Source organism: Ambystoma mexicanum, chromosome 2p (assembly GCF_040938575.1).
Source record: "Ambystoma mexicanum isolate Mex_15411 chromosome 2p, UKY_AmexF1_1, whole genome shotgun sequence".
Taxonomy (NCBI): Eukaryota; Metazoa; Chordata; class Amphibia; order Caudata; family Ambystomatidae; genus Ambystoma; species Ambystoma mexicanum.
In genome coordinates this window covers 58,276,138-58,296,342 of record NC_090923.1, presented here as the reverse complement: position 1 = coordinate 58,296,342, position 20,205 = coordinate 58,276,138, and the positions used below count along the sequence as shown (strand labels likewise).

General features: G+C 47.8%; 1 protein-coding gene across 5 annotated transcripts in view; it reads right to left on the bottom strand.

Moving 5' to 3' along the window:
* The window catches only part of BRPF1 (bromodomain and PHD finger containing 1), a 551,318-nt gene that overhangs the window by 63,108 nt on the left and 468,005 nt on the right, over window positions 1-20,205 (bottom strand). For all 5 annotated transcript variants that reach the window (XM_069643245.1, XM_069643247.1, XM_069643248.1 and 2 more), the window contains one exon: window positions 5,209-5,363. In XM_069643245.1, coding sequence (XP_069499346.1) covers window positions 5,209-5,363 — 155 coding nt within the window. The remainder of the gene's footprint in view (window positions 1-5,208; window positions 5,364-20,205) is intronic.

The following is a 20,205-nucleotide window of genomic DNA, read 5'->3' as shown; positions in this document are numbered from 1 at the left end:
CGTCCCATCGTGGCTAACTTCTTTCCCTCGCCGTCCGGCGGGGAGGTGGACGTAGAGTCCGCGCCCCCCCCGCTCGTCTAGTAGAGGTACAGCGAGGACCGTCTTCCTCTTCGTCTCGCGCCGTTGATAAAGGACACCTTCCTTCTTCTCTTCCGGGCAGAGCTGGAAAAGCTCGGATGCCCTGGCGATCATGGAGTGAAACGATCCAATCTCGTCGGGCGGGGAAGCCCGGGTGGGAGGTGATGACGGGAGATCCTCGTCGTAAACCTCGTCGTCTGTACCCGTCGCGGCCGTGTCAGTCCCCGTATCATCCCCACGTGTCGTGGACGGGGAGGAGGGCTGAACAGGGCGCGATGGCTGAAAAGGAGGTGGAGGATGAATCCTTCTTCTCTTAGGGGGAGGGCTCCCAGAAGGGCCTGGCTCCGGGTCCCCCATCGGGAGTGGTTCCTCCGTTGGTGGTAACGGCAGCCTCGTCCTCATCTCCGAGCATAAGGACTGTATAGCCAACAAAATGGCCGCCGAGTTGTCTTGCGGCACTGGTTGAGGGGGATCCGACGGGCGATCAGGAGCCCTGTCGGCATCCTCAACGCCCTCGTCGTCTTCCACGTCGGGGTCCCTCCCGACAGGATGGCCTTCTTCCACGCCAGCGCCGTGGCCTAAGACTTCGATCAGCTCCTCAGAGGTTGAGGCCGAGTCCACGACGACCTCCTGCCCCCCCTTTTTCTTCTCCGTCGGAGGTTTCACAGGGGTCCTGTCGATGGGCATGAAAGAGGACTCCCTCCGCGGTGGCAGGGAGATTCTGGGCCCCGGGGTCGCCACCACTGGTGTAGCCTCCACAGGCTGAGCCAGGGCCGCCGCGACTGTCTCGATAGAGGCCTTGGCCGGATGGATCAAGGCTTTCACCACCTTAGGTGCGCTCACCGCCTTCTCCTTAGGGGGAGGGACACCACCTCTCTCCCCCTCCGATGGGGCCTTAGGGCACGACCGGGGTCTCTCCAGGAGTTTCGCCGGGTGCTCGGCCTTACTCTTACCCGAGCCAGAGCGTTGGCTCGTGGTTGATGGCGCCGGGGAGGATGCGCCCTGCCTGGCGCCCGTATGGCCCGACCGTTTGGCGCTCCCGGTGCCAGCGGACTCGCGGTGCTTGGCCTTCTGTTGGACCCCCGTCGCCGGGGCGCCCTCAAAGGTCTTAGAAGACCGCTCTGACTACTACTACTTCTCGCCCAACGGGCTCTTTCCTTCCAGCCAGTTGGCGAGACGTTGATGGCGGTCCTTCATGGTCCGCGCCGACATATTGCGCAAAACGCACAGTCCTTCTCCACGTGCGTCTCGTCCTCATGTAGGCAGTAAAGGCAAAGGGAGTGTTCGTCCTCCTTAAAGACATTCTGAAGCTGGCATCCAGGGCAGACCCTGAACAGCTTTCCGTGCGTCGAGCTTCCCTTCTCCTGGACCATGTCCGAGATGGGCCTGAGAAACTTCTGGAGTCCTCCAAAAGCGTGGCTCGACGAAATCTTCACCCTCGAGGGGCGTAGACTAATCCGACACGGGTCCCCGTTGATCGGATGAAGAAACGGTGGAGCTTGAGGCTCTTGTGTCCGAAAAAAGAGAACATTTTCTGAGAAAAAACGTGAAAAAAAGCACTAACGCTCGAGAGCAATAGCACGAGGATCCCAACACTTGAACGTGCGGTAAAAATCTGAAGATGGCTGCCAGAGGCGGGGCTTAGGTAGAGGGCAGTCATTGGCTGTGGTCAGTATGACGCAGAGATCAGTGATTGGTTACTACTACGAAAGACAGATCAGAAACGAAACGAAACTGATATTGATTTTTTCTTTACCGAGGATTCCCAGCCTGACGACGGGGAATATTCATGAGCATGTGAATCCATGCCAGACCCCATGCTGGAGAAGTTACCTCTTGTTGTGCCACCTTGCTTGTTCTCCGTTGAAACTTGTCTTGGTTGCTCCTGCAGAGTTGCTTGCATCTTCTACTACTCACAGGCCTAAAAGCTTGAGACCCTACATTTGATTCTACTTTTTCTATAAAGATTTCTAAAACATTGTGCAAGACTTTTACTTACCTGCAAGAAGTGCTTCAGGTCACCTTGACTTTTACTAACTTAACATTGGATGGCCTGGCTCCCTGAATGACTGCTCTCCTCTGCTTATGTGTTTTGTCTTCCTTCTAAGAAAGAGTTAACTGACTTTGCATTGTTTTTTTTTAAGTACCTACCGGATTAAGAATAATTGTGTGAACAATTGTCTTATTCTGAAACCTCTTCTCTTTGACACTCCTCTCAACAATATTCTAAATGCAACAGTGATATATTAATGCCCCGAGCACCCTAACTATTGAAGTCATCTGAGGGTGTAGGTAGTGTCCGTGGGCTATCCCAAATGGGTATTTGCTGATTTAGAAAACTAAGTGTATTTTGAAGTATATTTGCGTGTTGCTTTATCTTGTTCCCTTCTGAAGAAGGCTTATTCAAACTGACTGTTAAATTAATAATTGTTTCATCAAGAAACGCTGTGTGTAAGACTTCATTTGAATACTTGTCGCTGTGAATCTCTGTGTAACTCCCTTACAGCTCACATTGACCCCTCTTGAGATAAGCCTGGCTGCTCAACACGCTACCAACCTGCGTAGTACAGACTTATACCAAAGGTTGGGTGCCAATTGCCAGGAGGTCAGGGTTGTTGTAGTGCACCCAAAGTGTACTGTATACAATCTTGCCTAACAGATAAAAACTCAGGGCAGATGCTGCTGTCAGTGCTGCCAGAGTCTAAGAAGACCCAGGTGGTCTTCCCATGTACCTGCACCAGGTACCCATCTTCCAGGAAGTCACCCTGGGCATACAAAAACTGGTCCCTAGAGTTCTGGCCCCTTTTCCTCTGTGCTCGAAGTTTTAGCTTGGGATTCCATTTTGAGTGTGTACCATCTGCGCAGGTAGAGTGGGGAGGAGGTGGGCTTGCCCACGCTCTGGCACCATGGTCGGGTTGGGGTGGGCTCCCCCTCATCCGGACAGGGCCACAACGCTGGCACGGTCACACACTATGTACTTGCTCCTCGTTCCCCAGTGTTACCTCCTGGTCACTGGTAAATGCTGGATACACATGAGATGCTTTTAGCTCATGCTTACTGTAAGGGTTCAGAAGAGGGAGACTGACACAAAGGTGGCATGGTGGTTGGTAAAGGCTTGTAATCTTCGTAAAAAGAAACGGAAAAGCATATCTGTCCCCATTTCTATGAGGGGTTTCCCTGCCTCAACTAAAGACTAAAAAGGATCTGTCAGAATGTCTAATTAACTTAAGTGTCCCCCGTCCAGTGTCAAAATCCCATTTCCTTTCCCTCACACCTTTAACTAAAGTAGATAAGGATAAACTGTTATCCAGGCGAATGACTCCCTTCCCCTGGTTAGCGTACTCTCAACACAGCAAAGTTCAAACCATGTTCACCAGGGGGGAATGACTCCCTTCCCCTGGTTAGCGTACTCTCAACACAGCAAAGTTCAAACCATGTTCACCAGGGGGAATGACTCCAGCCCCCTGGTTGGAAATGTCCTGAAACAAAACAAACAAACCCAACAACTCTTTTCCTCCTGGGTCGTTGATGTATGAGGGAAAAATGCCTCCCTTCCCCTGCTTGGAAAGTTCTCTTATCAGGTCACTTGGAAAGTTCTCTTAACACTTTGTAGTCAAAGGCCGGGGGGAATGACACCCGCCCCTTGGCTGGAAGCTTGTTCTTCCGCCATTTGATATCAGGAGGATCACTCCCTCCTCCTGATGCTTCTCATTACAACTTGTCAGTCACACTAGATCCAGGGGGAATTACTCCCTGCCCCTGGACTCTTCAGTATCTCCTCTGTTGAACACCAGATCAAGGTTCAAATATGGTTGGGTCCCAAACCCAGGTTCTTTTCCTTCGACTCGGCAGACCTAGTTCACTAACCTGCCAAGTACTGCCACGCGGAAGACAACTGGTATTTTTCTCTTGACTCGGGTCCCAGACTCTTCTATTACGGTCACATGGGTTTTCTTCTCCGCTGACCCTTGGTGGATATCTTCTAGAATTTTATTCTATATTGGTGACTCGTCTCTGATGGTCAGTGGTTAGGTGTTTACCCCTGACCGGAGGAAGATTTCTTCAGTTGCACAGATTTGTTATCTTGACTGTTGGGGTCCTCGACCCTTATTACAATGTTCAAGTCACTAGGATTGAGCCAGGGGCCAATCCAAGACCCTCTCTCCGCCCGTGTTCCCACTGGGATACCTGTGCCTCCCGTTACCTTGTTGGGACGCCTGGCACGTCTCCAGACCTCGCTAGGACTGGGGTGGGTGTCTCGACTGCTTAGTCTGCCTTTCTTGATCGCTCCTGTTCCTCCAGTGGTGCAGCGGACTCCCGCTGACTACAGTATTGACTCTCTTCAGGGGCTCGCCAGTCCACTTTCTCGAGGCAGCCCCATCGTCTAACCCAAGCAGGGGGTTTGTCACACACAGTAGTAAACTCAGTGTTGCCTGGGCCTTTGTAACATATTAGGAAGAAGACTGGCCCTCTACTCAAAATCCATAGCGATTTAATAATACAAACGTCCTGCTAGCAACATGGGAAAAGTATAAGCAAATGTAAAGGAAATATTTTACTAAAAATAGGTATGTCATAGAGAAAGCTTCCCTAGATGCGATATTCTCAGCTTCTAAAATCGGTTTTAAATTCTTGTTGCAGGAAAACTGGCATAGCTGAAATTCTGTGAAAAAAGCAGCTATGAGTGTTAGGTAATGGTCCTGAATTAGGATCCTTGGAGTCTGAAAATATTTTCCCTTCCCTCTTTTCCCACATTGTAGGCAACAAAAGCAATGAGATGTTCTTACATTTCCAATGCCTATTACTCAGCCACCAAGACTCCATAGGCTGGGAGCATGCCAACACATATGAAACTTGGGACTTCATTGAAATGCGCCACTGAATGGTGAAGTACAAACCCCACTGCCGAAAAGAGCCACTGGAGAGGGAGAGCGAAGCATATGTGTTGCAAGAAGCGACTTTGGGTATATAGCAACTGTCTGCAGATATGCCCTTTAATTGCCTCCCAACCCTCCTCCGGTAAATCATGCATTGCAATAAAAGTGCAAATTAAGAATGGAGAAAATCTAAGCTGCTCTACTTCTCAGCAGACCTGTAGTTCACATGCACAACTACTAGTTACGCTCTTACCATGTCCGCTTGTTGTCAAAGAACAGTACGAGGAAGAGATGCTCTCGTGCTTCCTGTGTCATCTGCTCACCCAACTTCAGGACCTCCACTGGAGGGACCGGGATTGGAACACCATGATGGAACATCCCTTCTCTTGGCATTTTTGGGTCAATAATCTGTGTGGAGAGGAAAAATATCAACACCATCGAAACCATGGTCAAGTTTCGCACAGACTTTTTGACTTCAAGTGTTTTCTCAGATGATTTGGGCATGCGGGAACTAAGGAAAGACTATTAGAGAAAGGGAAGGTAACAAGAATATAGATTGGTTAAAATAGGTTCGATATGGCACAAGGACCAGCCTCATTGGACTGTTTCAACCTACTTTTGTTAATAACCACTTCAGCATCCATGCATCACTGTACAAAAAACGTGAACATTGGGAGCAGTGGACATGGACTACCTTCGAAATCATCTGTAGTGGCAGTAGGAACATGGAGTTCTAATCCTGCAACCAATTTAGCCCCATATGCCGCAGATCAAGAATTACCATCTGTCAGGTTAAATGAATTTACGGTTTAAGGCTTCCAAAATCAGCACCCATTAGAAAACATGCTGTTTAGTAACGTACAGATGTGGGGGCTGGGAATGTCCGGTCCCAGTCCACATCTGTGACCCAGAGTGTGTTGCCAGTGGCTATCCATGAATGGACAGCCACTGCCATTCTGAATGGTGCAGATTCTTACCATTGGTGAAGATGGGCGGGCTTCCAGTCCAGAACTTCGACAAAAGTAGGTCTCCTGCAACCATTTGACAGATTGTCGGTGGAACCAAGACCCCTATATGAAGAGCAGCCCACAGACATTGGCGGCTGACCAGCATCAACTCCAGCCAAGTCGCATGGAAACCCTACTCCTCTGTCCTGATCACAAGAAGGTCCTTGTCAGTGCTTCGACCACTGGACCGATGGGAACAACCAGGCTCATCCCCTGCTCAGAGATTGATCAGATACATGCCTACTGAGCGTTCAGAAGAGTCCCTGAACCACCCAGTGGACTGACCAGCTCTTGTCCTGGGCTACCTCGCTGCAGTCATTATTGTTACGAGTGCATACTTGGGACTTGAAGGACCTTCAACTTGTGCTACAAGAAGTTGCTCCTTCATATTCCCCCTTCTAGTCCCAACGGATGTTCATCAGGGCTTTCTCCTTTGGACACCATCCGAAAATCACCTGTCGCCGCCTGCCTGTGGTAATGCATTTTGCAATCAATCTTCTTCGCTCAATGGAGGTAGTCTTCCTTTCGTTGCAGTCCCTTGAACTGTGATTCAGGAACCGCAACTGAAACAAAATTCTGCTTTCAGAAATTACCTCTGCACCCATGACCCCTGGGCATACCCTCAAACGGACCAAGCACAGAAGAATGTGTCTGAAATGGAATCCAGAACAAGTGGTTTCTGGAGAAACCGGAGTAAGGGGGTTCAGTTAAAACAACCCCCCCAACCCCATCCTCCATATGGTTACATAGGTTAAAGTCCTGGCCCGATCACTCTTTCCCGACTCAGATCGGTAGTGGGGTAGATTATGATCACATCGTAAGCATTCCTTGGTGAAGTGGGCCAGAGAGCTACTTACCTGAACTTTCCTTAATTTTTGGAACTCAGAATCCCAATCACTTGCATCATCCAAATCAATTGTAAACCTACATGAAATGTATATATTTTGAAACTGATGACTGTAGGGCGCTAGGCCTCATTCTAAATGCCTCGTCTACAGGCTCTCTCTCTCCCCTAGCCATTCCCTTACTGTGGCTATCATCCATCGAACACCTGGTCAGATTTACTCCTTCCACTCTGAGTGGGCGGACCTCTCCTCCTCACTCCTCTTCCTGGCCTCAACCACTCAACTCCTCCTTCTTGGAAACTTCAACATCCACCTGGATGCCCCCGGTCCCCCATCTGGACTCTTTTGCGACCTCTGCGACTCTTTCTCAACTCCCCATTCTCCCCTCTGGTCCGACTCATTCTGCAGGGCACACTCTCGATGTTCTGATCTCCTCAGACCTTCCCCTCTGTCCCTCTATCCACTCCTCTCTCCTGGAGTGATCACTTCATCCTATCCTCCCACCTTACCCTCCCTAGCCCTCAGGCTAAGCCACCTCCATCACTGCCACCCACCTTCTTGGTCATCCGACCCATGAAGCGTGTGTCAGTTGAGGCTTTCGCCGCTACCTTCTCACCCTCTCCCCCACCTTTGGATGACTCTCACCCTGACACAGCCCTCTCCACGCTCCACTTTTCGATCTCTGATACTATTGATAAACTTGCCCCTGACATGAGAATCTGCCTAAAGCCCAAAGCCAAGTGTAACTCCTGGTAGGACTCAGACCTCGTCACCCTAAAACGCAAGTGCAGGGCGGCCGAGAGGAAATGGCGTACTTCAAGTTCATCCTCTGACAAACTAGCCTGCCACCTGCTGCAAAGGCAATAGCGGCTCTCTGTTCTCACCAAGAAGAGAGCTCATATCCAAGCCTGCATCTCTGCGGCATCTAACAACTCGGCTGAACTCTTTAAAATCTGCAAGGAACTGGCCAATCCTACCGCAGTCTCTACCTCTCCTGTACCTTCCCAGGCCCTCTGCACGGCACTGGCTTCTCACTTCATTTACAAAACTCAGGACATCCTCTCCTCACTGACCTCATATTGCCTCCCTCCCTCCCTCTATTCCCTGCTCTTCCTCTGGCCCTTCTGCAGCCAACCCCCCTCCCTCATTCTCTGCCTTTCTCCTTTTCTCTGCAGACAAGGTTTCTAGACAAGTCTGATCTATGAAAGTCTCATTGAAACAGGTTCACCCCTGTTCCTCCAAAACTATCAAGGACCACATCGACTCCATGGCTCCTGACCTGGCTGATTTCTGCAATCACTCCTTGGCCACTGGAGTCTTCCCATCCCCCTTGAAGCACTCCCTTGTGCATCCTCTTCTTAAGAAACCCTCTGCCGTCCCCTCTTGACAGGCTAACTATCGGCCAATCTCCATCACTCCCTTCCTGTGCATGCTCCTGGAGAAACTGCCCATCTCCCAGCTTAATCTCCACACTGAAACTGTCGGTTGTCTTCATGACCATCAGTCTGGCTTCACAGCCGGCAGAAGCACGGAAACTGCTCTCCTGGACATCCGTGAAGACCTGCTCTCCAACCTTGACTCTAACACCCTGTGTGTTCTCATCTTGCTTGATCTCTCTTCTGCCTTTGACACTGTCAACCATGCCATCCTGCTCAAACGTCTCTGAAATAACCTGGGTATCACTGGCCAGGCTCTGGCATGGCTGACTTCTTTCCTCTCCGACCGACCCTCCTAGGCCCAACTTGGGACCTTCCTCTCCGATATCTTTTTCTCTACCTGTGGTGTCCCCCAGGGATCTAACCTCTCTCCCTGGCTGTTTAACCAATACCTGGCACTCCTTGCCCACTGCATCGCCGCTCTCTGCGCCAACTTTCAGTGCTATGCGGATGATAACCAGCTCATTTTCAGGCTACCCTCGGCCTGCTCCTCTCGTTCCCTCATCTCCGTCTGTCTGCCATCCAGGAGTGGTGTGCCGCCAATTGCCTCTGCCTTAATGCCAGTAAGACTGAGATTCTACTCAATCGGCACACCCACTCCTTCATTCCCTGCAGCATTCTGGCCGGCATCTGTTGGCCCTCTTCCTGTTCCCACCTGCAAAGCTAAAAACCTTGGGGTCATCTTCGACTCCACACTCTCCTTCTCTCCTCACATCTCTGACGTCTCTAAGAAGTCATACTACCAGCTGCACCTCCTCAGAGGTATTCTTCCTTTCTTCTCCTTCCCCCAGAAGCTTACTGTCTCCAAAGCCCTGGTTCTCTCTAGGCTGGACTATTGTAACAGCCTCTATCTAAATCTGCCTGCCTCTACTCTCCGCCCTCTGCAACTTAATTCTCCAGGACTGAAATCTCTGCACTGGCTCCCAGTGGCTGCGAGGATTAAGTTCAAAACCCTCTGCATTGTCCACAAGGCCTTCTGGGGCCTTGGCCCGCAATACCTTCAACTCGCTCTTCCTAAATATCTTCCTTCTCGAGCTCTTGCGCCTCCAACTCCCTCAGGGTCAGTCGCTTCTCCAAGCAACGAGTTGGTGGTAGATCTCTCTCTTCGGCAGGGGCCTCCCTCTGCAACAGCCTTCCTGCCTCCCTGAAACTTGAGAACCATCTCTGGTTCCGGAAGCACCTCAAAACCTTCCTCTTTGCTTCTGCTTTCTCTCCCCTGCTGAATTCCTGACAGAAACTGCACTGATTACCTGGCCACCCTTTCTGATCTCTGGCCCAGGCCCCGCCAGTTGCCCACTGGCACTGCCTCCCTGGCAATTCCTGCACGTGGGGACTGTTTTCTGTATCCCTACAGTCCCACTTTTGTCTGCACTTTCCTTGCACGTGCCACCAGCTGGCCATTTTTATTTCATTTATTCTACCACCCCATGTACTGCACTTTCCCCTCTCCCTTCCCCCAGGCACTTTCCCTTCCCCCTCTTCCCATGCACTTGCGCAATCTGAATGATACCCGGCTTAGTAGGATCGCTGTCTGTCTTCCCCTTGTTTCCTCCTCCTTTGTCTCATCGCACCTTGAAACACTCGTATATAGGCACGTAATAAATGCCATATTCCATCTCATGGATGGACTTCCTAAATTTTAGGGAAATATTCTAGTGTTGCTCGTATGTGTTCTACCACCTTTTCTCAATCAGATTACTCGTTTTGAATCAAACGCTTTTCAATCTTCTCACAAGAGTGAATTTATTAGGCAAATATTACTTACCAGTAATTGTCTTGCTATGGCTTGTATCTGCTTTGAATCACATGCTATGCATTTACCGACATCCAGTAGCTGGTGCAGAGTATTACAGTGCATCTTGTTTTTGAATACGAAAAGGGCGTCAACAGGGGAGGTAATTTAACACTATCCCTAACTTACGTGTGCAGTTATCCATGCTCCTTCACACTTCGTCATCGTCGTATGGCAATACTTACCTACAGGTTTAATTGCTCAGCGTGTATTTTAAAGGCCTAATAAATCGTTGTATATTTTTGTACTTACCTATGTAACTGGAATTATTGGAGAACTGTGTGTGCATCTCATTGAAGAACCAGACCACTCTCCGAAGTCTAAGCCTTACCACTCTATCTACCCTGATTGGGTTTGGTTAGATTTCAGTGTCTTTCCTGTTCACCATAGTAGGTTGGCCTCTGGATTTTGCAAATCCCTCTTAACATCTACCAAGGAAATGCACAGAACTACTGCAATTCTCTGCTTTCCTCTACCAAAGAGCTGCACAGCACTACTGCAATTCTCTGCCTAACAAGGAAAGAAAGCACAGCAAAACACTGCCTTCTTTCAATAGAAGTACTATGTAAATAAATGCAACAGCCTATAGACTGTATATACATCAACACATGTATAGACACTCCTGGGTATTGAGGCATGATATAACTATGAGCTTCAAAGCCATGTAATTGCTTCATAATAATTTTAATTATTTTGCAGTACACACATGCTTCAGTATCCAAGAGTCATCTGCACGTCCTCGGGCGGGGGGCCCGTACCAAGGGCTAGGCAGCGATCAAATGGGGGTGAGGGGGACTGGGGAAGAGAGTGGGGGCAAGTTCCAGGGAATGACAGGGGGAGAGGGAGACCACCATTTAAGTGTGCGGGCAGCATGGATCAGGCTGGGGTGGGGTCCTTTCCCTGACTAGCCCGTCTTGCCAGGCTGGTCAGGAGAAAGGGGCGAGGGCAGTGCTCGTAGGGCGCTCTGGTGAAGACTATTCAGGGAGGGCTTTGTGCTCTGTGTGATTCCTAAGCGAACCAGGCCACTGGTCACATCTGCTGGAGGGGGCAATTAGCAAAGGAGGGGGAAGGAGGTAGAGAAGAGCCTCAAGGAGCTTCCGGAACATAAGGAGATCTGGCTCATGTCGGAGAGGGGCAGGGAGGCTATTCCAGAGGGAGGCACCTGCCGAGGAGAGAGATCTATCCTCCACTCTCTGTTTGGAGAAACTTCAGACCTGCAGATTGTTGGAGCTAGAGGACCGAAGTGCTCTAAGCGGGGAGGTATTTAGGGAGATATAGTTGGATGTAGAGGGGTCTCAGGCCCCAGAAGGCCTTGTGGATGATGCAGAGGGCCTTGAATTTGATCCTTGCAGCCACTGGGAGTTAATGGCGAGATTTAAGGGCTGGAGAGATGTGGTTCTTGGGCTTGAGGATAATTCTTGCAGTCATATTCTGAATTAGTTGAAGGGGGTGAAGAGTGGAAAGAGGTAGATTGAGGAACAGGCTATTGCAGTAATCTATCCTAGAGAGAACCAGAGCTCTAGAGAGACATTGAGTTTCTGGGGGAAAGAAAGGAAGGGGAGAATGCCTCTGAAGAGGTGAAGCTGAGTGTGGGCCTTCTTGGCAAGGTCTGTGATGTGAGGAGAGAATGACACCAAGGCTTTTTGCCTCACTAGACGGTGTGGGGAGGGACGAGTCCCAAGGAGGGTGGCCAGAGAGCGGGATGGAAGCAAGGTACTAGGGTCCATGTTCCAATGAGAAGAATCTCAGTCTTACTGGCATTAAGACAGAGATCATTAGCTGTACACCATGCCTGAATAGCAGTCAGGAATGAGAGAGGAGGAAGAGGGGATAGAGGAGGTAAGCTTAAAGGAGAGCCGAGTATCACCCTAATGGAAATGTGGGGAGGAGCAGGAAATCAGGTGGGCCAGAGGGGCAAGAAAGATGCTGAAGGTAATAGTATAGAGCCCTGAAGGATGCCCCAGGTAGAGTGTTAAGTAAGAGGAGAGGAAGGGGCCTAGTTGCAGATGGGAGGGTCGATTAGACAGGAAGGTCGTCAAGCAATCTAGTGCATGGTCTGTGATGCTGAGGGTGTAATGGAGACGCTTTAAGAGGGTGACATGATTGACTGTCAAAGGCAGAGGAGAGATCAAGGAGGATGAGAACAAACAGATTTGGAATCAAGGTTTGAGAGCAGTTCATTGGATTGATATTTTATTTCTATTGTGCTTGTACACAAGTGTTTCAGGTCCCCCTATAAACTGCAGGCTAGGAAGGGCCCTTGAGGTGTAATAGAGGGTGGTGAATTGCAGGAAGAAGGTTGGAATCTGGCAATGTTTTCTTCTGAAAAGATATTCAAGGCCTAGTTCCCCTTAACTTGCATATTTAGCAGATAGGTGTGATCCCAGATCAAGATGGTGGAGGTGATTCTTAGAGTTGATTGGTTAGCCCGCAGTAGTGAGGTAGTTTGGAATCATGTTAAATCTTCTAAACTGCCTTTCATTCAGCTATCAACAAGTGAAGGTCACAGAACTTTGAGCTCCAGAGAAATTCAAGTGAAAAGCCTGGTCAGGAGAAGAATAAGATTTCATAATTTGAAGATATGAACTCAATAAGGAAATAAAGTCAAGTGAACTTCAGTAATTTCAAAAGCTAAGTGGATTTATTTTACAGTGAAAAAGTATCTAGTTAAAAAAACGGTATTGTGTAAATAACCAGTGTTGTGTAGCTGATGGAGAAACTCAGCATTGGAAAGATGGATAACCTTTCCTTAACTTGCTCGCATTCAAACTAAGGTCCAACCAGTGAAAGATTCAAAAGTGCAATGCCAATTCTAATGTAATAACGCGAGCGATAATTAACTGCACTAACCTAGTGTTTTGCGTCTCTCTCCAGAGTAACTAAAGTGTGCGTCATGACTGTCAATTTCTAATCTCTTTTTAAGTTCCAAGGATTGTTAGGGAAGATTTGGTGCAGTACCCTTTGGGAGCACTACAACAACCTTGACCTCCTGGCACTAGGAACCCAACCTTTGGTATAAGTATGTACTACACAGGTTGGTAGTGTGGCTGAGCAGCCAGGCCTATCCCAAGAGGTGTCAATGTGAGCAGTAGAGTGGTTACACAGATTCACAGTGACAAGTATCCAAATAAACACTTACATTCAAGGTTTGTTTCTTGATTAACCAATTATTTATTTAACAGCCAGTTTGAATAAACCTTTTTATGAAGGGGCAATATAACCGTAACACACAAATACACTCCAAAAATACACACTTAGTTTCTCTAAATCAGCACATACCCATTTGGGACGGCACACAGACACTTCCTACACCCTCAGGTGACTTCAATGCTAGGACACTGTGGACATTAATGCATCACTGGTACATTTAGAGAAATCCTGAGATGAGTGTCAAAGTAAAGAGGTTTCAGAATACAACAAGAGATCACACAAATATTCTTAAGTGGGAAGGACTTTTGAACACTCCAATTCAAAGTACTGAATCTCCTAATCCAGTAGGTCATACTTTCTGGAGAGACCATCAGCATTTTGGTTATTACACTGACCAGTGGCGGCTGGTGACTTTGAAAGGTAGTGTGGCGTACATTTCTCTGGGTGAATTAGCAAGCCCACCCCCCTATCAAGGGCGGTACAAAGAGGTCGAGGGGGTTCTCCCGCCTGCGAACATTTTTGAAAAATGGCATCCAAAATATGCAATTTACTGCCCAACCCCACATAAATATGACATAAAAAGTATTAGGTTTTACATACTAATGGTTGTACATAATTCTTACGTGTGCAAGTGTGATGGTGTATTTTACAGCAGCTTGTTTTGAGAATAGCTGTACTATGGTGTATGCATAAAGCAATTCATTATATAGATAACCAGGAGAAATATAATGTCATGCTGTTGCTGGCATTCATATGCGATCATCCACTTACTAGGCTTTGAATTGGAACCAATAAAACACTACCAACCCATGAGATGTTCTAAACAGCATCCGCCCATTCGGTTAAGAAAAAACTGGGCCTGAATGCTTATGGAGCTGTATTAGAAGTTGAATTAGACAAGTACTATGCAATACAGACATACTAATCGCAATATGAAATAGCAATAAGCAGGTGCAGCACCACTAATTTAGCAGAACTCATTTTGAAAATGTATGGATAATAATGTGGCCTTTGCATGTTTCCCATGAACGGGTTGGTTGAAGCAAGCTATGACGCCAGAAAGACATGCCCATGCGATTCACAAGGCATTGTAATGTTGACACAGGAATGGTTTCAGAACTACGAGTGATTTTTGTGCATGTCATATTCTGAACGCGAGTATGTTTTGCACTGAGCCAATATTTGCAAAAGCGAATCCAGGGTTTCTTGACTCATTCTGGCCGATGCCGCCTTTTAAAATCGTATTATCTGCTTTCACTTTATTTCAGTCAGCCACAGTAAACAGCACCAATCATTTGCTTGCGGTTTAATTTGCTTTTAATAGTTGGCATGCAAGGGAAATTATTTTAATTGCAGCTGCTCAGAGTGTGGGGGGGAAACCTTCTGAAGAAATAAATCGCATATTTGGAATCGTTTTCCAAAAATGACAAAAATTAATGCAGTGTGCTGGTAGCAATCGTTGGGGGGAAAACAAGCTATAAAAAGCAATCTGACCAGAATGGTTGCAATTCCCCAGGGCTAATGTAAATAGTGTTTTTCAACGTAGCCCTTTCATGGTCGCGCGCTCTATCGTGATTAGCAGAAGAGAGGAGCGGGGTGCGCTCTTGTTCACGAGACTGGGCGGGTGCTCAAAACAGGATGCTTTCTATGAGCACAGACTGATCCCTTCATTACACAATTGCAGAACAGCAGTGGTAATGGATCTGTTTTCACTACATCTTTGCTAATCTCAATGGGGGGGGGGGGTGGACTGGCCTATAGGGAACTCTGGAGATTTCCCGGTGGGCCTCTGCACCCTGGGCCTCTTTTGTGTGGTATTTCCAAATATTCTCATAGGAAAAGCATTGGGCTTGCTGAAAATGTGTCATATGGGGCCACTTTGAACATAATTTCCAGGGCCTCTTTTGGTCCCCAGTAATTATTTCCAGGGCCTCTTAGTTCCCAGTCCACCCCTGACAATCTGGACAATGCAATTGCCTCACGCTGCTACCATTTACAATAGTCTCGGCCCGGGAGTATCCGGAGGGGGGAATAGGGTGTGTGCTTCAAGACACGTATTCATGGTGTAAAGTGTGTTACATATTCTTAGTGGCGCATGGAAATGTCAACTCAATGGCCTATTTTAGCGCCAAGTGGAATTGTAATCAATCTGGCAGCTGGCACGTGCTCAAAAAGTCACAATGACAGAATGAGGCTTGACTGCAGGGTTTTTTTAAGCAACGGCTAAGGTATCTGCAGCAGCAGGTACAATCTCAGACACACACACCTGTTTATTGAAGATTGACTATTTAAAGTAGCCAATCTTCAATAAGCATGCAAACCCAAAAAAGCAACATGAGTAACCCAGTGAAACTTGCATGCACTGGCTTCATTTCCCCCTTTCTGTGACCACAGAAACAGCACTTATCGATTTGAAGGCCCAAATAGACACACTCAGAGATAAGGGAAAACTAGCACTTCTCCTACTTGACCTCTCGGCTGCTTTTGACCTGGTGGACCACAAAGTCTTATGCAGCCACCTGGATTCAGCAGCCCACTTCTCGAAAGAAGCTATAGTCTGGATACAGTCTTTCCTCAGTGACAGGACTATTAGGGTCTTCTCCCCAGGAGCTGCAGCAGACCCCATACCCATTACTTGTGGAGTGCCCCAGGGATCATGTGTCTCCCAAACGCTCTACAACATCTTCACCGAGCCACTCTTTGACGATCTTGACCATCTGGGTATCACCTACACCAATTATGCAGATGATACCCAGATCCTCTTACCACTCATTAGGGATTACGAGGAGGATTTGGCTATGGTGAACAGAGTCTATAGCATTATCCAGGCATGGATGGCCAATCATGGCTTGTGCCTAAACTATGACAAAACCGAGCTCATCATCCTGGGTACCGCATCGCACTTTATCAAACTTAGCCCCGATACTCATCGTTCACTATTGATGCGAACATTATCAATGTTGCCAGAGAAGTAAAAACCATCGGTTTTTACTTAGACTCAACCCTATCATTTACCAAACAGGTAAACTCACTGGCCTCTTCTACAGCATACACATGCAAATGAATACGAGCTGGGAAACAATTCCTGTCAGCCGACAGCTGCTTGATCCTATCCAGAGTGCTCATCTTATCAAAACTTGATTATTGTAATGTCCTGTACATAGGGGCGAATAAACAAACTATCAATAGAATACAGGTGCTCCAAAACAATGCGCTTAGGGCAGTCTTAAGCATTCCTAGAAGAGTACACATCTGAAATAAGAAGGAAACAAATAGTTATCCACCCAAGAAAAAAAAAAATCAATCTCAAAACGGCTTCCCTCATCCACACATGCTTAAACAAAAAAGCCCTTTGCTAACTAACAGATCGATTTGTCAGAAAATCTTCAATCAGACCCTCAAGAATAGCCAACTCCAACTATCTTCAAGTGCCACGCTTCGAACTATCCACCATTGGAGGCTCTAGCTTCCCAGTTAGGGCAGCACAACTGTGGAACTCCCTACCACATACACTAAGATCAGACCAAACCATCATCAAATTCAGGCAGAATCTAATCAAATGGCTCATAGATAAAGACCAGACAAGTAACTTGTATCCTCCTATTACATTAATATCGGCCCTGTCTGCATGTATCTCGGCTTCCTCTAATGTACTCTTGATAAATGTTATGCCAGTTATTTAATATGTTTATGTTGGCTAAATATGACGTGTTGTCAACACATGTATGTCCTCTATACTTGCTCTCAACCTCTAACTCCGAGGAAAACTGTTTTAACCATGATCTGCAACCTCTGTAACTAAGCTGTACGTACTCTTATCACCTGCGCCCCGATAACCTTGGGTCCGGCGTGTATAACAAATACATAAATAAACAAACACACACTGGGGCATATGCCTCCAGGAGTATCATTCACAAGACGGGAGGTGATGCCAACCCAGCCGACTACCTATCGAGACATCCGGACAAGGCCCCAGACACCACCATGCAGGGTGAGGCAGAGGAGTACATCGCCTACCTATCCCTGAACGTCCTTCCCCCGGCAATCACGACGGAGTAATTAGTGGAACGGAGCAGAGCTGAGCCGACAATACGGGCCGCGGTCAAACTACGAACACCAACCAGTGGCGACAGTTGGCCACGGAACACTGAGACGGTGGGGGGGAAGCAGGCAGTAGAGACCTACTAAGAATGGCAAAAATACAGGGCGAGTTGGCCACAACAGAGCAAGGAACACTCCTGCGAGGAAACCAGCAAGTGGCCCCCAAAACCCTCAGGAAACCCCTTGTGATGATCGTGGACGAGGGACACCGAAGTAGAACGAACACCAAGAAGAAACTACACAACCAGGTCTGGTTCCCGCATATTGACGCCATAGTCTAGGATACCCTGAGAGACTGCGTACCGTGTGGCAGTTCACGGCCCAGCTGCCAAGCACATTGGCAAGGCACCGCGATACAAGCATTGTGCTTCAGGGTGATTTGAACTGGACCCCTAGGGTGGGGGGAAGAGATGGACTGAACATGGTCCAGAAACAAATGCCAAGAGGACATTTTCTACATGACACTGGATTTACCTCCTCTAACATCTACTACGCCCTTGCACACCTCTCCCCTCATCACCTCTGCAATATTGCACGTTGTTCATTATACTGTTTTCAGGGTGTGGTTCAATTGTCATCTTATGCTTGCTGTATGTTACTTGTTCTCATGTAAAGCACTTTGGAGTAAAGGGCTATATAAAATCAATAAAATACAAATTTTAAAATGTGCATGTGAGCTAATAAATGTATCCACTGGAAACCTTTTATAGTAATGTGGATCCACCATTTTCTCAACACAATACATTATTAACATGACGCAGAGCAAATACAGGAAACCTGTTTTCTGCTGATTTACTGCCGTAGAGCTTGTAGAATGCAGGATTTGCCAATCCACAGTTCCCTTCTAATGGGACCATAAATTGCCCCAGAGGGGAAAAAAAACAAGCATTGACATCCCGACATAATGAGGCTTGACTGCAGGGTTTTTTAAAGTAAGGGCTGAGATATCCGCAGCAGGCACATAATCTCTCACACACACGTTTATTGAAGATTGACTATTTAAAGTAGTCAATCTTCAATAAGCATGCAAACCCACAAGTGCGACATTACCTGTAGACAGACTGTCAAAGAGGCATTAAATATGCCAACTAGGTCCGAGACGTTAGCATATTAATGCCCCTGAACAGGACAGTAAGGTCAATAGTTAGCTTATCGGATTTGGCGCTTGGCAGCGGTTGGGTTCATAACTAACTAGGCCGCGGTGCACCGCACGTGAAGAGGTCTGTTGTTCTGTGGGCAGCTCTGCTCGTAGTCTTCTACATGAACACCAACAGAAGTGTGAAGGTGGCACACGTGCACCCTGTGCCATCACCCCAACCCTAAATGTTATTGGCTCACAAACAGCCAATGACATTACTGCATCTGTGCAGGCCAGGGGAAGATTAACGATTCTTCATCGCGCTGTTTGCACACACATTAAGACTGGCGGGACCACCCCTCAAGCACCCCGCCAGCCTCCTAGTTTAATGAATTTACAAACTTTACATAGAGTGTGGAGCTCTGAGCTCCATGAACTTTACTATGGGAAAAGCAGTGCAAACCAGGACGCCCTCCGCTGTAGCAGTCGGTGTTGGGGCGAATTCTCAAAAATGTGCTAGTTCCCTTCACCTTAAAGACTCCCAGTCATTTTGCTGGATTTTGAGAACTTGAATTGTTTACCTGGAGAGAGTCTGAGCCTTTTTCCCCCACTTTCTCATGTATTTTGATGCGTGTTTTACTCTTGTGCTTTCTTTGGTTATGGAGTTTAAACCACTCCATAGGCATCATCTTTTCATTTGTGTCACACAGCACCCTCAGTGCAGTGGCACAGGGAAGCCTTTCAGGCTTTCCCAAGGTTTAAATACCTTCTCTGGTATAAACTACTGTTTCCCAGACTAAGTAAAGTGAAATTGACTTTACTAGTCTTTTAAAATCCTAGACCCAGCACACCCTATTTTACAATAGAGTGCTGCAGGGGTTACTTAGTATCCCCTATGTCTAGGTACTCATGTATCAGTCAAATGCTACCCTTTCCTCTCAGAATGGCTGGTGGCAGTGGTTTTACAACGAACTACCATGATTTTTCCCGACTGCAAACTATTCGTAGCTCCGGTAACTTTAAATCGCGGGAGCCATGTTTTTGAAGATGGCGTCTGAGCCCCCTCTGTAAAAACAGGTCTTGGTCTTCATTTTTCGCCATTTCTTTTTGGAAAGGTCCTTCTAGAGTTTGTCTCTGTGCGTCAAATCTAATTTGGTCCCTTTGTTCCATTCCCTTTGGCGGGCTTCAGGACTGAAGACCACCTCTGGCGCCCGAGTGTCTGGGGTGGGCAAGATGTGAGGGAGGTGCCCAAAACTCCCTGTGCTTAGTCTCCTAGGAGACCCAAATGCACTATGTAGTGATTGGCTGGCTGTCGGGCAAGGACAGCCAACCTGCTGGGTGAGTGGCAGCTATGCTGGAATGAATGGGAGAGAACTGAATAAAAGGTGGGTCTCTTGGGTTGGAAGGCAGAGTCGACCACTGGAATGAAAGAACTGAAGACGAGCTGGAAGAGGACAGCTGCTGCAATTCTTGGACCGTTGGTTTGCCCGGTGAAGCCCTGTTGCAGGTCCGAATCGCCAAGTTCATCTCGACAGAGAAGCCCTGCAAGGACAACTTCTCCCTTTGAGTTGGTGGGACCAATCAACTCGGCACTAAGCCACCTGGATACCAATCTCAGAGCTGTTTGTATTTTCCTCAGAGTGCTGCAGGAAACCAAATAACCAGGGAGAGGGACACCAGTTTGTGTGCTTTACATCTACCGGAATCAAAGTTTGCCAGTTGCCACTTTTTGACCAGTCCCAGTGCAGGAGTCCCCCAACATCCTCCCTCTTGTCCCCACGACTGAGGCCCAGGAACAGTGAGATCTGCAGGAAACTGCCAGGAACAGAAGTCATCAGCTG